The sequence below is a fragment of the Monodon monoceros genome, unplaced genomic scaffold, assembly GCF_005190385.1.
Source record: "Monodon monoceros isolate NGI ecotype Baffin Bay Population unplaced genomic scaffold, NGI_Narwhal_1 Super_Scaffold_19, whole genome shotgun sequence".
Lineage (NCBI taxonomy): Eukaryota > Metazoa > Chordata > Mammalia > Artiodactyla > Monodontidae > Monodon > Monodon monoceros.
Window position 1 is genome coordinate 80,244,542 of NW_021703775.1, and position 15,364 is coordinate 80,259,905.

At 39.7% G+C, this 15,364-nt stretch overlaps 1 protein-coding gene across 2 annotated transcripts in view; it reads left to right on the forward strand.

Moving 5' to 3' along the window:
* The first annotated feature begins 973 nt into the window (after window positions 1–973).
* The window catches only part of ROCK2 (Rho associated coiled-coil containing protein kinase 2), a 134,530-nt gene continuing 120,139 nt past the window's right edge, over window positions 974–15,364 (forward strand). Inside the window, exon 1 of one of the 2 annotated variants that reach the window (XM_029231489.1) lies at window positions 974–1,562. In XM_029231489.1, coding sequence (XP_029087322.1) covers window positions 1,422–1,562 — 141 coding nt within the window. In that variant the 5' untranslated portion in view covers window positions 974–1,421. The remainder of the gene's footprint in view (window positions 1,563–15,364) is intronic. The other variant, XM_029231488.1, reaches the window with a different exon arrangement.

Here is a 15,364-nt window from a genome sequence, read left to right on the forward strand (position 1 = left end):
CAAGGGCCGCGAGAGGCAGGAATGTGGACGAGCGGCCCCTATGACCGCCCCTCTTCCGCCCCCCCAAAAGGCAAAGACCTCGAGAAGGTCTGCGCAGGGAAAGCATTTTTCTATCGCCCTCTTGTTCATTTCAGGGTTGGTGTTTAAGTCCAGCTGGGAAGGCGACTGTTAGGGATGCGCAGAAAGGTTTCCGGGAGTCCAGGACTCCTGCCCTGCGGACAGAAGCAGCTCTTCCAGGCCCTCTTGCCCCAGGACTTGGATTCCAACCGCCCGTCCTCTTCGAGTTTCCGATTCCCAAGGCACACCCTCCCGGCCTTTCCACTAAAATCTTCGTGGCCCAGACAGGCCCCTTGCAAGCGCAGAGCTCCGCAGGCGAAGGCAGCGAGTGGCGGTCGCTATTATTTTGGCGCGGGTGATGCAAGGCCCGCATAGCTGCGCGCTGAGTCAGCTGGGGCCGGGCGGAGGCGGGGGGCGCGGACCGACCCATCCCCCCGCTACAAGCCGCCTGCCGCCCCCCACCACCCGGCCCCGCGCCGGGTGCGGCCGGGCCGGGCCGGGTCGGGGCGGTGTGGGTGGGCCTCCGAGTCCGCGGGGTCGTCCGCCCGGGCAGAGTCAGGCGGGAGCGGAGCCGCGGGCCGACCCGAGCCCCCGGCGTGCCCTTCCCTCCCCCAGCTGGAGCTCGCGGGTCAAGTGAGGCAGTGACCGCGCGCCCAGCCATTTACCCTCTGAGAACTCAAAAAGGGGGAGGAGGAAGCGGAGAAGAAAAGAGACTCAAAAAGGAGAAATGCGAAGCCAAGCAGACAGGAGGAAACGATAAAAAAACGAGGAAGGGGGCGAGAGGAGGCGGAGGCCGGCAGGCGGGGGAGGTGGCGCGCGCCGCGCGGGGCGGGGCGAGCGGGGGCGCGCCGGCAGCCGCGGGCCGAGGGGCTTGTGGGTAGCGGCTGCGCGCGGCCGTAGACAGGCGCCGCGCGGGAGTGTGTGAGGGGTGTGGGCTTGTGGGACTGAGGCTGCCGACGGCGGTCATGGGAGCGGGCTGGCGGCGGCCGTAGTCGTCGGATCCTGGGCTTCAGCTTCCCCGAGCCCCAGAGGGCGGGACAGTCCCGGCCCGGCGGTGGCGGCGCCACTTCCCCGCTCCCGCCCTCGGAGTCCTGAGGGAGCTCGCGGCGGAGGAGCGGACCGGGCGGCGCGAATCTGACTGAGGGGCGGGGACGCCGTCTGTTCCTCGCCGTTCTCGGCCGGGCCGGCCTCTCCGACACCCCCAGGCCCCGGGGCGCTGAGACCTGAAACCGGAGCTCGAGGCGGGCGGTGGGCCCGGGCGGAGCCCCGGCCGGAGCCGGCGGTTCGAGGGCGGCGCTAGGCCCCGAGGCGGCCGGGCCGGAGCGCGGGGAGCGGGGTGCGGGCCCGGCGGCGGCGGCAGCGGCATGAGCCGGCCCCCGCCGACGGGGAAGATGCCCGGCGCCCCCGAGGCCGTGTCGGGGGACGGCGCGGGCGTGAGCCGCCAGAGGAAGCTGGAGGCGCTCATCCGAGACCCTCGGTCGCCCATCAACGTGGAGAGCTTGCTGGTAGGTGGCCGGGGCCCGGGAGCCCTCTCTGCTGACCGCTCACACCGCCGATTCCCCCGACTGCCCACCCCTCCGTGCCCACCCATCAGTGGGGGGAGGTCTCGCCCCACCCCGCCCAGCTTCCGGCAGCCGGGGCCCGGGTCGGAGACCAAACATTTTTGCGACTAAGTTCCGGGAGTAGAGACCCACCTTTGATTCTTGTGTCTCCTGGAGCCGGTGTCATCCCCGGCTGGCCCTTTCTTGGAGCTCTGGGAGGAAGCACCCCTCTTCTCCTTCCTGCCTGCCCTGGGGGTTTGGGGAGGTAGCGTGGAAGGTACGCTGTCCTTCAGGCACCAGGCTAGCCCGTTTGCAAGAGCGTCATGCTGCGTGGGGACGTGAGTCCGAGGAAGCGAGAAACCTGGGGCTGTCCCTATGGGCAGTACCCACCTGGGGTACAGGACAAAGAGTTCAGTCTGAAATCTTGAAACACACAGCTAAGGTTTTCCTGTTTTCAGCTGTGTTTGAACGTTACTAGTTGCAATGTAGTGCATTTTAATTTCTGTAAATTTAATTTCCGAGATTATTACACCAGAGCTAAAGAATCCATCTGAATTGTAGAATGGAATCAATCTCTCCTTTTCATTGTATCTCTTTCCTGAGATGGCCTTTGCAATCCAAATTGATAGCCACGTAACGTCTGCTAGTTGGCTTTGTTTAAGAAAGGGACATGATTTACAGATCAGAAACGCACTGGAGAATGCTTGTTTATTTCTTGTTTTTGTTAGGATAGACTGTTGTATTTCACAGACTCTTTGATTAATATGCAGTAGAGATGCATTTATGGGAAAAGGGGGTGTGGGTTTTTACCCTGGAGAGGAGAAGAAAGCGAAAAAGATGCGCTGGATGTTAAATTAACCCTGGACGACTAGAATTCAGGTAGATGATCCTTGGGTCCTTCAGATATTCCCTTCCAGAACTCCTGTTCAGCTCTACTCCCTGACAGGAGAAATCTATTGACTGTATGATGAGAAAAACTGTCTCTTCCCTTTCCAGTGACTGACTGACTTTCCTTCAGAAGCTGTTGGTTATCCTTTGAGGTTTCTGGAATCATTTGCAGAGTGACTCAGTACCGTTTGGCTGAAGTGCAGGAACTGACTAAAGAGGGTCTTTCTGTACAATGCACAGAATGTAGTGATGTACTGTATTCTGTAAGACGCGTTTGACATTTCCTTTTCCCGATTTTCATATTAGTGGGTTGTTCATATGTTTTCATGGGAGCATGGCACTATGAATAGTGTTTAGAAGTCTTCAGTTGGGGCTGGGATTGGTTACATGAAGGGCATAGCTTTTCCAAGGCCAAAGCAGAGACTCTGGGCTTCACTCCCAGCATTTTCGCTTTGGTATTTTGCTAGCAAAACTTTGACCTAAGGCCAGAAAGTTCAGTTAAAAATAGTACAGCAAATCTCAAGTATTCATCAAGTTCATATTCAACCTCAGATAGAAATTTTTTACACTTCACTTTCATCTCTTGGGTCTTTACTGATGTTCATCATAATTATTAGGGTTATTATGAGCTTGAGCCTAAGTTATTTATACATGGTAATGAGCATACATTCTTTTTTATTAAGGTATTTTCTAAATTATTAAAATGAAGACTGGTTTTAAAAAAAGAAGCATTACACATGCTCAGTAAACAATCTGGTCCATTCATTTATTAAGTGCCTAATACAGCCAAGACACTTCACACCTTTATTAAGGTAACATACTACTGGTATGACGTCAGATGCTGCTGACTGGACGGATTTTGTTTTTGCTGTTTTTAGCTGATTAACTGTTAGGGTTCTGAGTTGCAGTAAATCTTATCAGGCCAAAAATTGTCCTTTACTCTTTGAGGTTGCTGATGTTTCTATTGCAAAATGACGAGCTGAAGATTTTTTCTAAACCATGTTATAGTAAGTTAGCTTTAAATCATGTGTATTTCACTGTATCAAGTAGTAGAACGAATTAGTTTTTAAAATTGTGGTAACATGTACATAAATAAAATTTACTGTTTTAACCATTTTTAAGTGTACAGTTCAGTGGCATTGATAATATTCACATTATTGTGCAAGTATCACCACTATCCATCTCCAGGACTTTTTCATCTTTCCAGACAGAAATTCCAAGAATTAATTTTTTCTTTTTTTTAATAAATTTATTTATTTATTTGTTTATTTTTGGCTGCACTGGGTCCTCGTTGCTGCCCACGGGCTTTCTCTAGTTGTGGCGAGCGGGGTCCACGCTTCGTTGCGGTCCGCGGGCCTCTCATTGCAGAGCACGGGCTCCAGGCGCACAGGCCTCAGTAGTTGTGGCAGGTGGGCTTCAGTAGTTGTGGCACACGGGCTCAGTAGCCGTGGCGCACGGGCTCAGTTGCTCCGCGGCATGTGGGATCCTCCCGGACCAGCGCTCGAACCCGTGTCCCCTGCATTGGCAGGCGGACTCCGAACCACTGCGCCACCAGGGAAGTCCCCAAGAATTAATTTTTAAAAGAGTGTTATAAAAACATATTTCCTGAAATAATGGTGCGGATCACTTTAAAGATTTGAAACCTTACCCTTTAGCCTTCATGTCACAACTGGTCATTGTTTTACTGCAAACGGCATTTCTTTTGGTTTTATTATAGAAAATATTTTTCCTTGAACAGAGAAAATTTAAAGTAATATAATCTGATAAAAACATAGTCACAAATCTTATTTACTTATTCAGGAGCTTAGAAAGTACCATTTAAAATTGTATACTGCCTAAGATGACAAAAGTAAGAAGATGAAGTATACCAGAAATTACTGTATAATAGTTACTCTATGGGTACTGTAGGCTAGGCCTAGAAGGTAAAACTATTTGTTGGAAAAAATATTATATAACATGTAAAGTGCTTAGCTCAATGCTTGGTACATAGTAGTGCTCGTTAAATTTAGCTCACTTCTGTGTGCATTTAGCATATTTCTAGGTAAGTGCTTTATATTTCCTTTGAAAAGGAAAAGGTTTTATTGGCAACTATTTCTTGCCATAAAATTCTGAATGAGTAGCATTATCTTTTGAATTTGCCATCAGAAAAGTGCTAGCAGTCTTCAGGCATAGCTAGAACTGGATTCCAAGACTGTCCCTAGAGAGACTAAATTTTCTTTTTTTCTCTGCATCATCTCGTTTTATGGAGGCTTTATGTGAGTCCTTAAGATTAATCTGAAGAGAATATATCCCTTTGTGGTTGCAGATTGTGAGTTTCTTGGTATTATTTAAAAATACAGTTTTGAGAGAGATTTGCTTCTGTAATACTTTTTTTTTTTTTTGGAGGGAAGGATTGTCAGTAGTATGCTTTTGCAGTGTTTGAAACTTTTGGGTAAATACCCATGTTTTGTTATCAAGACTAAGCTTCTGATACTGCTTACCCAAATATTATGGTAAAAAGAATTGTCCTTTAGTGTTATGATGGAGAGATGTCTTTCTAAAGGTCTGTGCTTTTGTGTTTTGATTTATTTTTTTAGGAGAGTAAATGATTGTTATAACCTGTGGGATTCAGGCTTGGGTAAACTGTTCCATAAGGCTGGTGTTGATGGGGAAAGGTGATTAAAAATTTACTTATGATTTTCAGCCACTTAGAATACAAAACACTTTGATTTTATTATACCTGTGAACTGTGTGAAAGTATTTCTTATCACAGTGCTAAGATTTTCAGCTTGGTGATGGTTATTTGCTTATTTAAAATAAAATTGTATATGCATTTTTCCCCCACTATATAACAAGTGTGAATATCATAAAGATACAAAAGTGAAATAGAATAAAAATTGAATAAAGAAGGTTTTATATGTGTTGTTCTTTTGTGAAATAAACGTTGGGCATTTATAGCATAAATGGGATTATATTACTTTGAAACTTGCATTTTGATGGTCAGGAAATCTTTAAAGAAAATGAATTAGCTAGAGAGGTTGAAAAAAGTAATGTATAGAATTTACTAGTTAGGTGAAGTCGAACCCCTTTGAAAGTACAGGTCCACAGTCCCTCCCCCACAGTTCTGATATATAAAGAGCTCTGAAAACCTAGTTTTTGGTAAAACTTATTTGATGTAACATCTGACCTGATCTGATGTTACAGTATTTTAGGTGATTCATCTCTCTTGGTGTAAATAGTAATAGCTTTCCCTGGAGAAATATTAGTGTTTGATTTCAGGGTGCTACCTCAGACTCCCCAGAGGGTTTTCGGGAATATACTGTATATAGTATATATACTTTATTACTATTCGAAAATCCAAAAAATTCTGAATTTGGAAACATCTTGCCCCACGGTAAGGCCAGCATAGACTAAGTAAGGAAATACTGACTTATGTACACCTTAAATAGTTGTAAAGAAATAGTGGATAATTATCTTGAAGCCTAAGTTGTTGTTGTCGTTGTTTTGGTTGAGTCCTGATCAGATAGCTCTCTTTTCCCATTTCAAATTCTGAAGTATTCTAAACATACTAAGAGAATATAGCATGCAGATATGAATTATGAAGCATAAAAAGCAAGCATTCATGTAATGAATAGAACACTAACCTATTGAAGTTACCCGTATTCTGCTGCTGCTGAATTCAGTCTTCCTTCATCCTCTCTCATCTGCTACCTGGAACTTTTTTTTTTTTTTAATCATTTCCTTTATTTCATAGATTACCACATTAGTATGTATTCCTAAACAATATTGTTTAGTTTTTCTTTTAACTTTATAAAGGGTTAACATCTGTATATATTCTTTTGTGACTTGCTTTTTCACTCAGAATTACTCACATTGTGGTTTATTAATTTTCACTCATACCATAAACAATAATATATTGCTTCAATCTACTTGATGGATATTTAGATTATTTTTCATTTTTTTGCTATCATGGAAAGTGTCGTGATCATTCTTGGAGCCCATGTGAAGTTTCTGTAGGCTAGGATATATATCTAGGAGTGGAATTGTTGGGTTTTAATATATTCTGTGTTCAACTTAACAAGGTAGGGTTTAAGTTTTCCCCCAGCGTTTTACTAGGGAAAATTTCAAAGTATAGTGAAATTGAAAGAATTGATAATAAACATCCATATACTTATCACCTAATTAATAGCTTGCTATATTTGCTTTATTATATCTAGCCATCTCTTCATTCATCTATCAATACATCTTTTATTTTTGATTCATTTAAAGTAAGTTGCAGATGTGGTACACTTCTCCATTAAACACTTAAGCATGCATTTCATTAAGTAGAGTTTTTTCCTTTAAAGATTAAATTTACATACAATGAAACAAATCTTAAGTATCACATTGATGAGTTCTGACAAATGCACACATCCGTGTAATGCAAATCCTTATTGAGATACAGGACACTCTTATCAACCTAGAAATCTCCCTCATATGCCTTTTCAGCTAATTCTACACCCCATTCTCTTGGAGTCAGTCGCTCCTCTGAATTTTTTTTTGGGGGGGGGTAACTAAAGATTACTTTCATCTTTTCTAGAACTTCATGTAAATGGAATCCTATATAGTATGTACTCTTTTATATCTGGCTTCTTTAGTTCAGCATAGTTTTTGAGACTAATTCCTGTTATTTTGCGTATCAGCAGTTTGTTCCTTTTTTATTGCTAACTAGTGTTCCATTATGTGTATAAACCACAATTTATTAGGCATCTTCTGTTGATGGATGCCTGGGCTGTTTTCAGGTTTTGGCTATTTTGTATATAGACTTCGGCTGTTAATAAACTTTGCTGTGAACAATCTTGTAGTAAGCTTTTGTGAGGACATATTTTCATTTCTCTTGAGTTAAATACCTAGTAGTGGAATTACTAGGTCTTAGGGTAGGTGTATGTTTAATTTTTTTAGAAAAAAGTCAGATATCTTCCCCAAATCGTCATATTTTACATTAACACAGCAACCTAGGAGAGTTCCAGTTCCTCCCCAACACTGAGTCTTAAATTTTAGCCATTCTGTGGGTGGGTAGTAGTATTTCATTGTGGCTTTAGTTTGCATTTCTCTGATGACAAATGATGTACTTTTTTATGCACTTAACTGGCCATTTGTATATCTTCTTTTGTGAAGCATCTGTTCAGATATTTTGCCCATTTGAAAAAATTATGTTCTTTCTTTTTGAGCTGCACAAGCTCTTTATATATCCCAGATACCAGTTCTTTGTCAAATATGTGGCGTGTCTGTTTCTTTAATCACATTTTTTCATGGTTATTGCTTTTTCTGACTAAGAGACTGTTGCCTATCCCCATGTCACAAGAAATTTTCCTTTCCTTTCTTTTAGAAGCTTTATAGGTTTACTTTTAGGTCTAGGATATGTGTTAAGCCAGTTTTAGTTTGGGGTCAGGGTTCATTTCTTTCCCTCATATTCCCCAAATCCAGTTATTTAGACTGTCAAACAGCATTTTTTCCTAGGTTTATTGAGATATTATTGACATTTAACACTGACAGTTGATACAGATGTATTGCCAACTGTTTACCGCAGTAAGGTTAGTTAACACACCCTTTACCTCTCATGATTACCATGCTGTTGTTGTTGTTGCGTTGAGAATATTTAAGATCTACTCTCTTAGCAACTTTCAGGTCTACTATACACTATCATTAACTATAGTCGCCAGCACCAGTTTTCAAAAAAATATTTTTCTTTTCTCGTTGGATTGCCTTGCTTGGCACCTTTGTCAGAAATCAGTTTACTGATAGGTGCACTTTTTATTTGCTTTTTTATCACCTTAGTAACTGTATCAAGTCTTCAGTCATGGTTCTCCTGTTTAACCCATGCTCTGTTCAGAATTCTTTTTTAATTTTTAATTTATATCATTTTACCTGAAGGAAATGGGCAGGCAACCATGGTTGAGACAGGGAAGCATAGATTTTATTGTTTGAAGTGAAGAAAGATTTGTTATTTTTTAAATTATAAAAATAGTATGTTCTTATTGTAGAAAATTTAGAGAATAAAGAAAGGTATAAATGCAAGTGACCCTTCTACATAGTCTCCTCACATAGAGATAACCACTGTTTAACATTTTGGTGTAAATATCTATCTGAAAAAATTAAAATGTAAAAGAAGTAAAATTACATTATATATGTGCTTTGTCGTTGGTGTTTCCAACACTTAATGAATAATAGAAGCTTTTATGTAGTCAAATTTATTAGTCTTCTCACTGTAGAGTGATTTCTGGCTTAGATGTCATGCTTAGGACATTCTCCATTATCAAGATTATGATATCATAGACCTGAATTTTCTTTTAGTACTCTAATGGTTTTATTTTTTTATTTTTTATTTTTTTTTGCGGTACGCGGGCCTCTCACCGCTGCGGCCTCTCCCGTTGCGGAACACAGGCTCCAGACGCACAAGGCCCAGCGGCCATGGCCCACGGGCCCAGCCGCTCCGCAGCATGTGGGATCATCCCGGACCGGGGCACGAACCCGCGTCCCCTGCATCGGCAGGCGGACTCTCGACCACTGCGCCACCAGGGAAGCCCAATATCTTGTTCTTTTAAATTGCTGAATAATATTCCATTGTATAGATGTACCACATTTTGTTTATGAAATTAATGTTTTTATTTCTCTTGGCTAGATTGCAAGGAGTGGGATTGCTGGGTCATATGGTAAGCTTGTGCTTAACTTTTAAGGAGTGAACAAAATGTTTTCCAAAGTGGCTGCACCATTTTATATTCCCACCAGCAATGTATGAGGGTTCCAGTTTCTCTACATCCTCAGAGAACGCTTGGTGTGGTCTGTCTTTGTGATTATAGCCATTGTAGTGCATGTTGCTAATGACACGTGAGGCTGAACACAATTTCATGTGCTTGTCAATTTTGCTTGTTCTTTTGATATTTTACTAATATACTGTGAATGTGGTATATAAAAGTTGTTTAATTTTGTATGCCACAGGCGAATTCCGATGTTTAAAAATAGAATGTGAATAAATACAGATCACAGCCCTTTGTAGGTGGAATTATCCTACTGACTAGTGCCTCTGCTAGTGTCTCCACTAGTGCCTCCTAATTAATACTAGGCTTTTTTTCTTTTAAACTCTGTTATGGTACCTTTTTCTTCCAAGTAATGTATGAGCCTTGGTGAGCTGTGTAGGCCCTGTAATGGCAGTAGAGTCTCTACTAGTTGGGTTATATAACTAAGCTAAAGTTGAAGTACTCCTGACATACATATGGCCTTTAAATGTTTCTCCATTCTGCTTTGTGCTCATCTTTTCTTTTTTCATTATTTTGAACATCTTGAAGTAAGCTTATTTCTCTCTTGTTGACCCAACATTCATCTTTATACTTTTCTGTTTTTTTTTTTTTTTTTTTTTTTTGCGGTACGCGGGCTTCTCACTGTTGTGGTGTCTCCCGTTGCGGAGCACAGGCTCAGAGGCCATGGCTCACGGGCCCAGCCGCTCCGCAGCATGTGGGATCTTCCCCGGACCGGGGCACGAACCCGTGTCTCCTGCATTGGCAGGCGGACTCTTAACCACTGTGCCACCAGGGAAGCCCTATACTTTTCTGTTTTACATGAAGATCAGGCAACAATTCTTAGCATCAGTTTAGTAACTTGGTTCCTTTGAGGGTGGATGATAACTATTGGTATTTAAAACGCTGTATATTACGCTCATCTTTTGGTTTATTCTTTGAGTACCCACCTGAATTTAACAACGAAAAAATTGTTCTTCTTTGTAGGTGGCATTGGATATTGATTTTGGGGATTACCTTATGCGCAAAGTTTTGGAACTTAACCAAAATAGTGTTCTTTTCAGATATAACGGTAACTGCCTTATTTGTGCATTCTGTATCAGGATATGACCCTACTGTTTCACCTTGTATTTCAGTATGATTCCTTTAGAAGTCATAAAAGTATGCTTATTGAAATTGAAGTTTTCGCTTTAGCTTTAGTTTAGATGATTTTTTTTTTTTTTTTTTTTTTCTTATTAGAGATAACCACATGTGGGACTTTTTTTGAGCATTGAAGGGAAAATTTAGGAAATAATTCTTTTTTTTTGTTTGTTTTTGTTTTGTTTTGTTTTGTTTTTTGCAGTATGTGGGCCTCTCACTGTTGTGGCCTCTCCCGTTGCGGAGCACAGGCTCCGGATGCGCAGGCTCAGTGGCCATGGCTCACGGGCCCAGCCGCTCCGCAGCATGTGGAATCTTCCCGGACCGGGGCATGAACCTGTGTCCCCTGCATCGGCAGGTGGACTCTCACCACTGTGCCACCAGGGAAGCCCGGAAATAATTCTTTTAATGTTTAAGATGCTTTAATATATTAAAGATGAATTAAAAAAAATTTTGGTCATAGTGATATTTATTTTTCTACAAGGAAAGTGCACTAGCACAGTTGTCATGCACTTTGAGGCCTGCAAGGTGTAGTGAAATGTGTTTTTGTATGTTGAAACCCTGTAAAAATATTTAAAGTATTATATGTCTAAACATTAGTATGATTTTGAAAAATGCTTTACCTTTTGGGGATAACTTATAGAGTTACAGTTTGTGGCACTTGAGACTTTTGTGCATTGAATAAATAGGGCCATTTTTTTATTGTGTTACAAAGTGGATAAAGTTCAGGTTGAAGTTGAATGGTTAAAAATGGTGTATTATGGTTGACTAGTGTGCCTTTGTTAAAAGAATCAAAATTAAAAAAAAATTTTCTTCATGGACCATTAGATTTCATCAAGTGCTGCTAACAGGTTATATAGCCAGCATCTATGGGAATTAGTAAAGAATAGGGGAAAAGATATCAAGGTTGCGATTTTGTTTCAGGGAAATGATATGCCAAGTCAGAAATTGGGAAAAGAGATAATGCAAAATGTAGTATTAATGTTAATAACAATATTCCATCTATTCTAAATTTAGAAAAATTTGGAGTTACCTGAATATTTGGAGTTGCTTTTAAATATCTAAAACACAGACTTTGAATTTTTATACTGGGTTTCCATGATTATATTTCCCAAAATATAATCACTGAAATTAGTATGCAAATGAAATAATGACGAATTTTTTCTCTGAACTTTAAATGCATGGTATGATCCTACATTAGTTGCATTCAACGTGAAACAATTTTTCTTTTTGTTTTACATTCTTTCAAAAAGGTAATCTTAAGCTTTAATTTAATAAATGCATTGGAAAAATTTCCCTACTGGATTAAAATAAAAAGGGAAAATATATTCATATGTCTGGAAATTTAAAAACTTAATACCAATACAGTTTATGTCTTAGCTCTTAGAAGTCCTTTTAGTTAAGATTTTTCTAATCTATATCTGCTAAAGCCAATGGCTAAGGCAGTAATTTTCAAACCTCGTTATACATAGGACTCAGCTAGAGATTTTTGGAAATATTGATGCCTGGAATCCACCCTCACCCGTTCTAATATAATTGGTATGTGGTGTGACCTGGGGATCGGGAGATTTAAAAGTTCCACATCTGATTCTCAAGTGCAGGAAAATGTGGGAACCACTGAACTGAGAGGTGCAGTATTCAAAGATTGGCAGAGGGGCCATTGGGTGCAAAAGGTGTCTGAGAAAAGGAGGATTTTTTTTTTCTTCTTTTATATTTATGGCTCAGAGAGGCTTGAATGAAGCCAGAAAGTCAGAATTACCTGATGAAAGCCAGAATCACAGCTAGGGTGCTTGGTGGAAATGGTGTCAGATCTTGTGATTTAGATTGTCTATAGTGGGGCCAGGAATTTGCATTTAAACAAGCATGTCAGTTGATTCTTTTTTTAAAAAAATTATTTATTTATTTATTTTTGGCTGTGTTGGGTCTTTGTTGCTGTGCGCAGGCTTTCTTTAGTTGTGGTGAGCAGGGGCTACTCTTTGTTGTGGTGCGCGGGCTTCTCATTGCAGTGGCTTCTCTTGTTATGGAGCACAGGCTCTAGGCGAGCGGGCTCAGTACTTGTGGCTCCAGGGCTCTAGAGCACAGGCTCAGTAGCTGTGGCGCACGGGCTTAGTTGCTCCACGGCATGTGGGATCTTCCCGGACCAGGGCTCGAACCCGTGTCCCCTGCATCGGCAGGTGGATTCTTAGCTCTGCGGCAGGGAAGTCCCATCTCAGTTGATTCTGATTCAGGTAATCTGCAGGTCAGAGTTTGAGAAACACTATGTGTTGCTTCTTATACTGATTGAAAAAAGCCAGAATCAAATGGTTGAGATCTCTGGCACACAGAATTGTGTATGTGGAAAACGCTGGCGTATGGAGGGATGCCAGATTTTCTGAAATATCAAGTGTCATCACATTTTGTATCTTTTTTTAGAGCTCCATAGGAATCAGACCAAGGCTTTTCTTTTTCTCATTTTAGAAGAAAATTTAACTTGCTGAGCTTTTATGAAAGGGGAATCAGACAAGATACACCAAAGAGAAATAAAAAAAAATTTATTGTAGTAAAATATACACAATACAAATTTCAATGTAGAAATGTTATCATTACATCTTACCCTTCAGTGGGAAATATAGTCTACAGAGACTTACTGTCCTAGAAATATATAATTCTGATGTTTTACATTTAACAAATGACGATGGGAAAATAGTGACAGTCTTTTTATTCCCTGACAGTTGATTTAATTTAGGAAGAAGAATTTCACTAGAAATGTATGGTCCTTCAGAGAATAACACCTAAAGCAGGATGGTTTATATGTCTGTGATTGTTATCTGTGTTGAAAAAAATAATAAAATCATTCAAAAATTATTTTGTGGTCTCTTTACAAGCAAGCAAAAAAATATTGTAAAATATTCAAAACCCCTGTATTATACTATTTTGAAATTTTATTTTCAAAGCAGCCTTCAAGTCATTGGTTACATTTATAGTCATCTTATTAACATGTTACTGTTTAGATTCTTTAAAAGTATACATTCTTTGCAATTATTTCTCTTCACATCATTTAAAATTAGAGATATCCAGATGATTCATAGGCAGTGTTTAAGATACCCATAGTTTTCATTCACTAAAGTATTTGTATATCAGATTTCCTGTTCTTAGGCCATTTTAATTTTGGTGGTTAAGGGATATGTGCATATTTCATTTGAAATTTGAAAATTAAAATTTGCATTTATTGATTCTTGTCAAAATAGTTAAGCTCTTAGAGGAATAGCAGTTGTGACTTGTCTTTTTTTTAGTATTTGAAATCTTCAGCAACTCACTTTTTGTAGATTGTATCTTGTGGCTAATAAACTGCATAATTGTGGGCAAGGCACAATTAACTAATATTTATGAGACTAGGGTGATACGTAAGTAAGAGTATCTTTAAAGCCCTAAAATTTTGTGACAGTTTATCTTTTAAAACATATCCATCCTTTCCAAATGATTGCTAAATAGAAAGATAACTACAAATGTGAAACATCTGAAATTGGGTGACCCTTCTTTTACTGCCTTAATATACTTCTGCTATTGTCTTTAGAAGTTTGTTACATATAATTTACTAACATTTCATTGGAAGCGTTTTTCTGATTTAGAAACATTTTACAATGATTAGTGATTAGAATCCCTATTCCATAATACCTCAGTATTTTATTGCTTTAGTCAGCTTTCTAAATACTTGACAAAATGCAATTTAATTTGAGACTTCATGGTTCCTTATGCCATATCCATGCTAAAAAAATTTTAAGGTATTATTTCTGACTGTAGCTTAAGTGGAATATATTGCAAAATTTAAAATTAGATTATGAATGTGTTTTGTTAATCTTATATTCAGGCTAGTGAAAAACTTAGTCACAAAAGCAAGATATTACATTATAAAAGAATGAGAAAACTGAACTAAAGGATTTTACTGGTAGTTCTGATAAACTATTTCTGCTGCAAGCATATATTTTTGTATAAAAGGGGAAGCTGTAAAATTACAAATTTTGAAGGCATTACTGAAAACAGATTTGTTTTCCACATTTAAGACATTTCCATAATAGGAAAACAACGGATGATACAAATAAAACTAAATTTAGAACTAATAAAAGGAAACTCTAGTACAAAATTGGCTTATGAAATTTCCTTCAGAGGGAAGTCATAAAGTAAAACACTTACATTTTTAAGAAATTAATTACTGATTTTGGAGGGAGGGAGTTGTGGAGAGGGGATTGCTATAAATTTTAGCATAAGGAAGTTTTGTCTTTCAACATGATATGGAGAATGTAAGTCCCTGGCATAGTGTTTTACTGTGCTTCTTGTCCTCACTTATAAACAGAATTTTTCAGTTTGGTCCAAGTTAAAATAAATTTGTGAAATAAAAGTTAAAAAAATCTGAACAATGACTTGCTTATTTCAAATTATTTTCTGTAAGTAAAATTCCATTGTAATAAGTCCATAAAATGAATCCTGTTTAAGGTCTATTCATATATGAAAATACAGATGAATTTTTTCCTTAAGAATTTTTTTTTTGGTCTAAGGTAGTAAAGATGGAAAAAAATGAAATGGCTGGATTCTTTTCAAGCGTATTTTTAGAAGAGAAGCAGAGTAGTATAATGGAAAGAATGCTGGATTTAGAGTCAGAAGACTGGTGTTAATTAATTAGGTGTTTCATTAATTACCTTTCTGTCCATGAGTGATAATTTACAAGACTCTGTCTACCTCAAGGAGATGTGAAGATTAAATTCAGTGCAGAACTAACTATATGTGCTAGTTTCTGTAAACTGAACAGAACTTTAGCTGTTTTACAGGCAGTTGCAGAACTATGTGTAACACAGCCTATGTTTTCTATGTCTCTGTCTTCAACAAGGTTTGTGCATACAGAATCAGTCTCCTGATGTTAGCCTGATATTTCCAAAAAGGTAGCACATTAATTTGCACATACTCAGTTCTCTTAAGTATTAAATTAATGAATGAAAAGTGGTGGCATTTTTATTT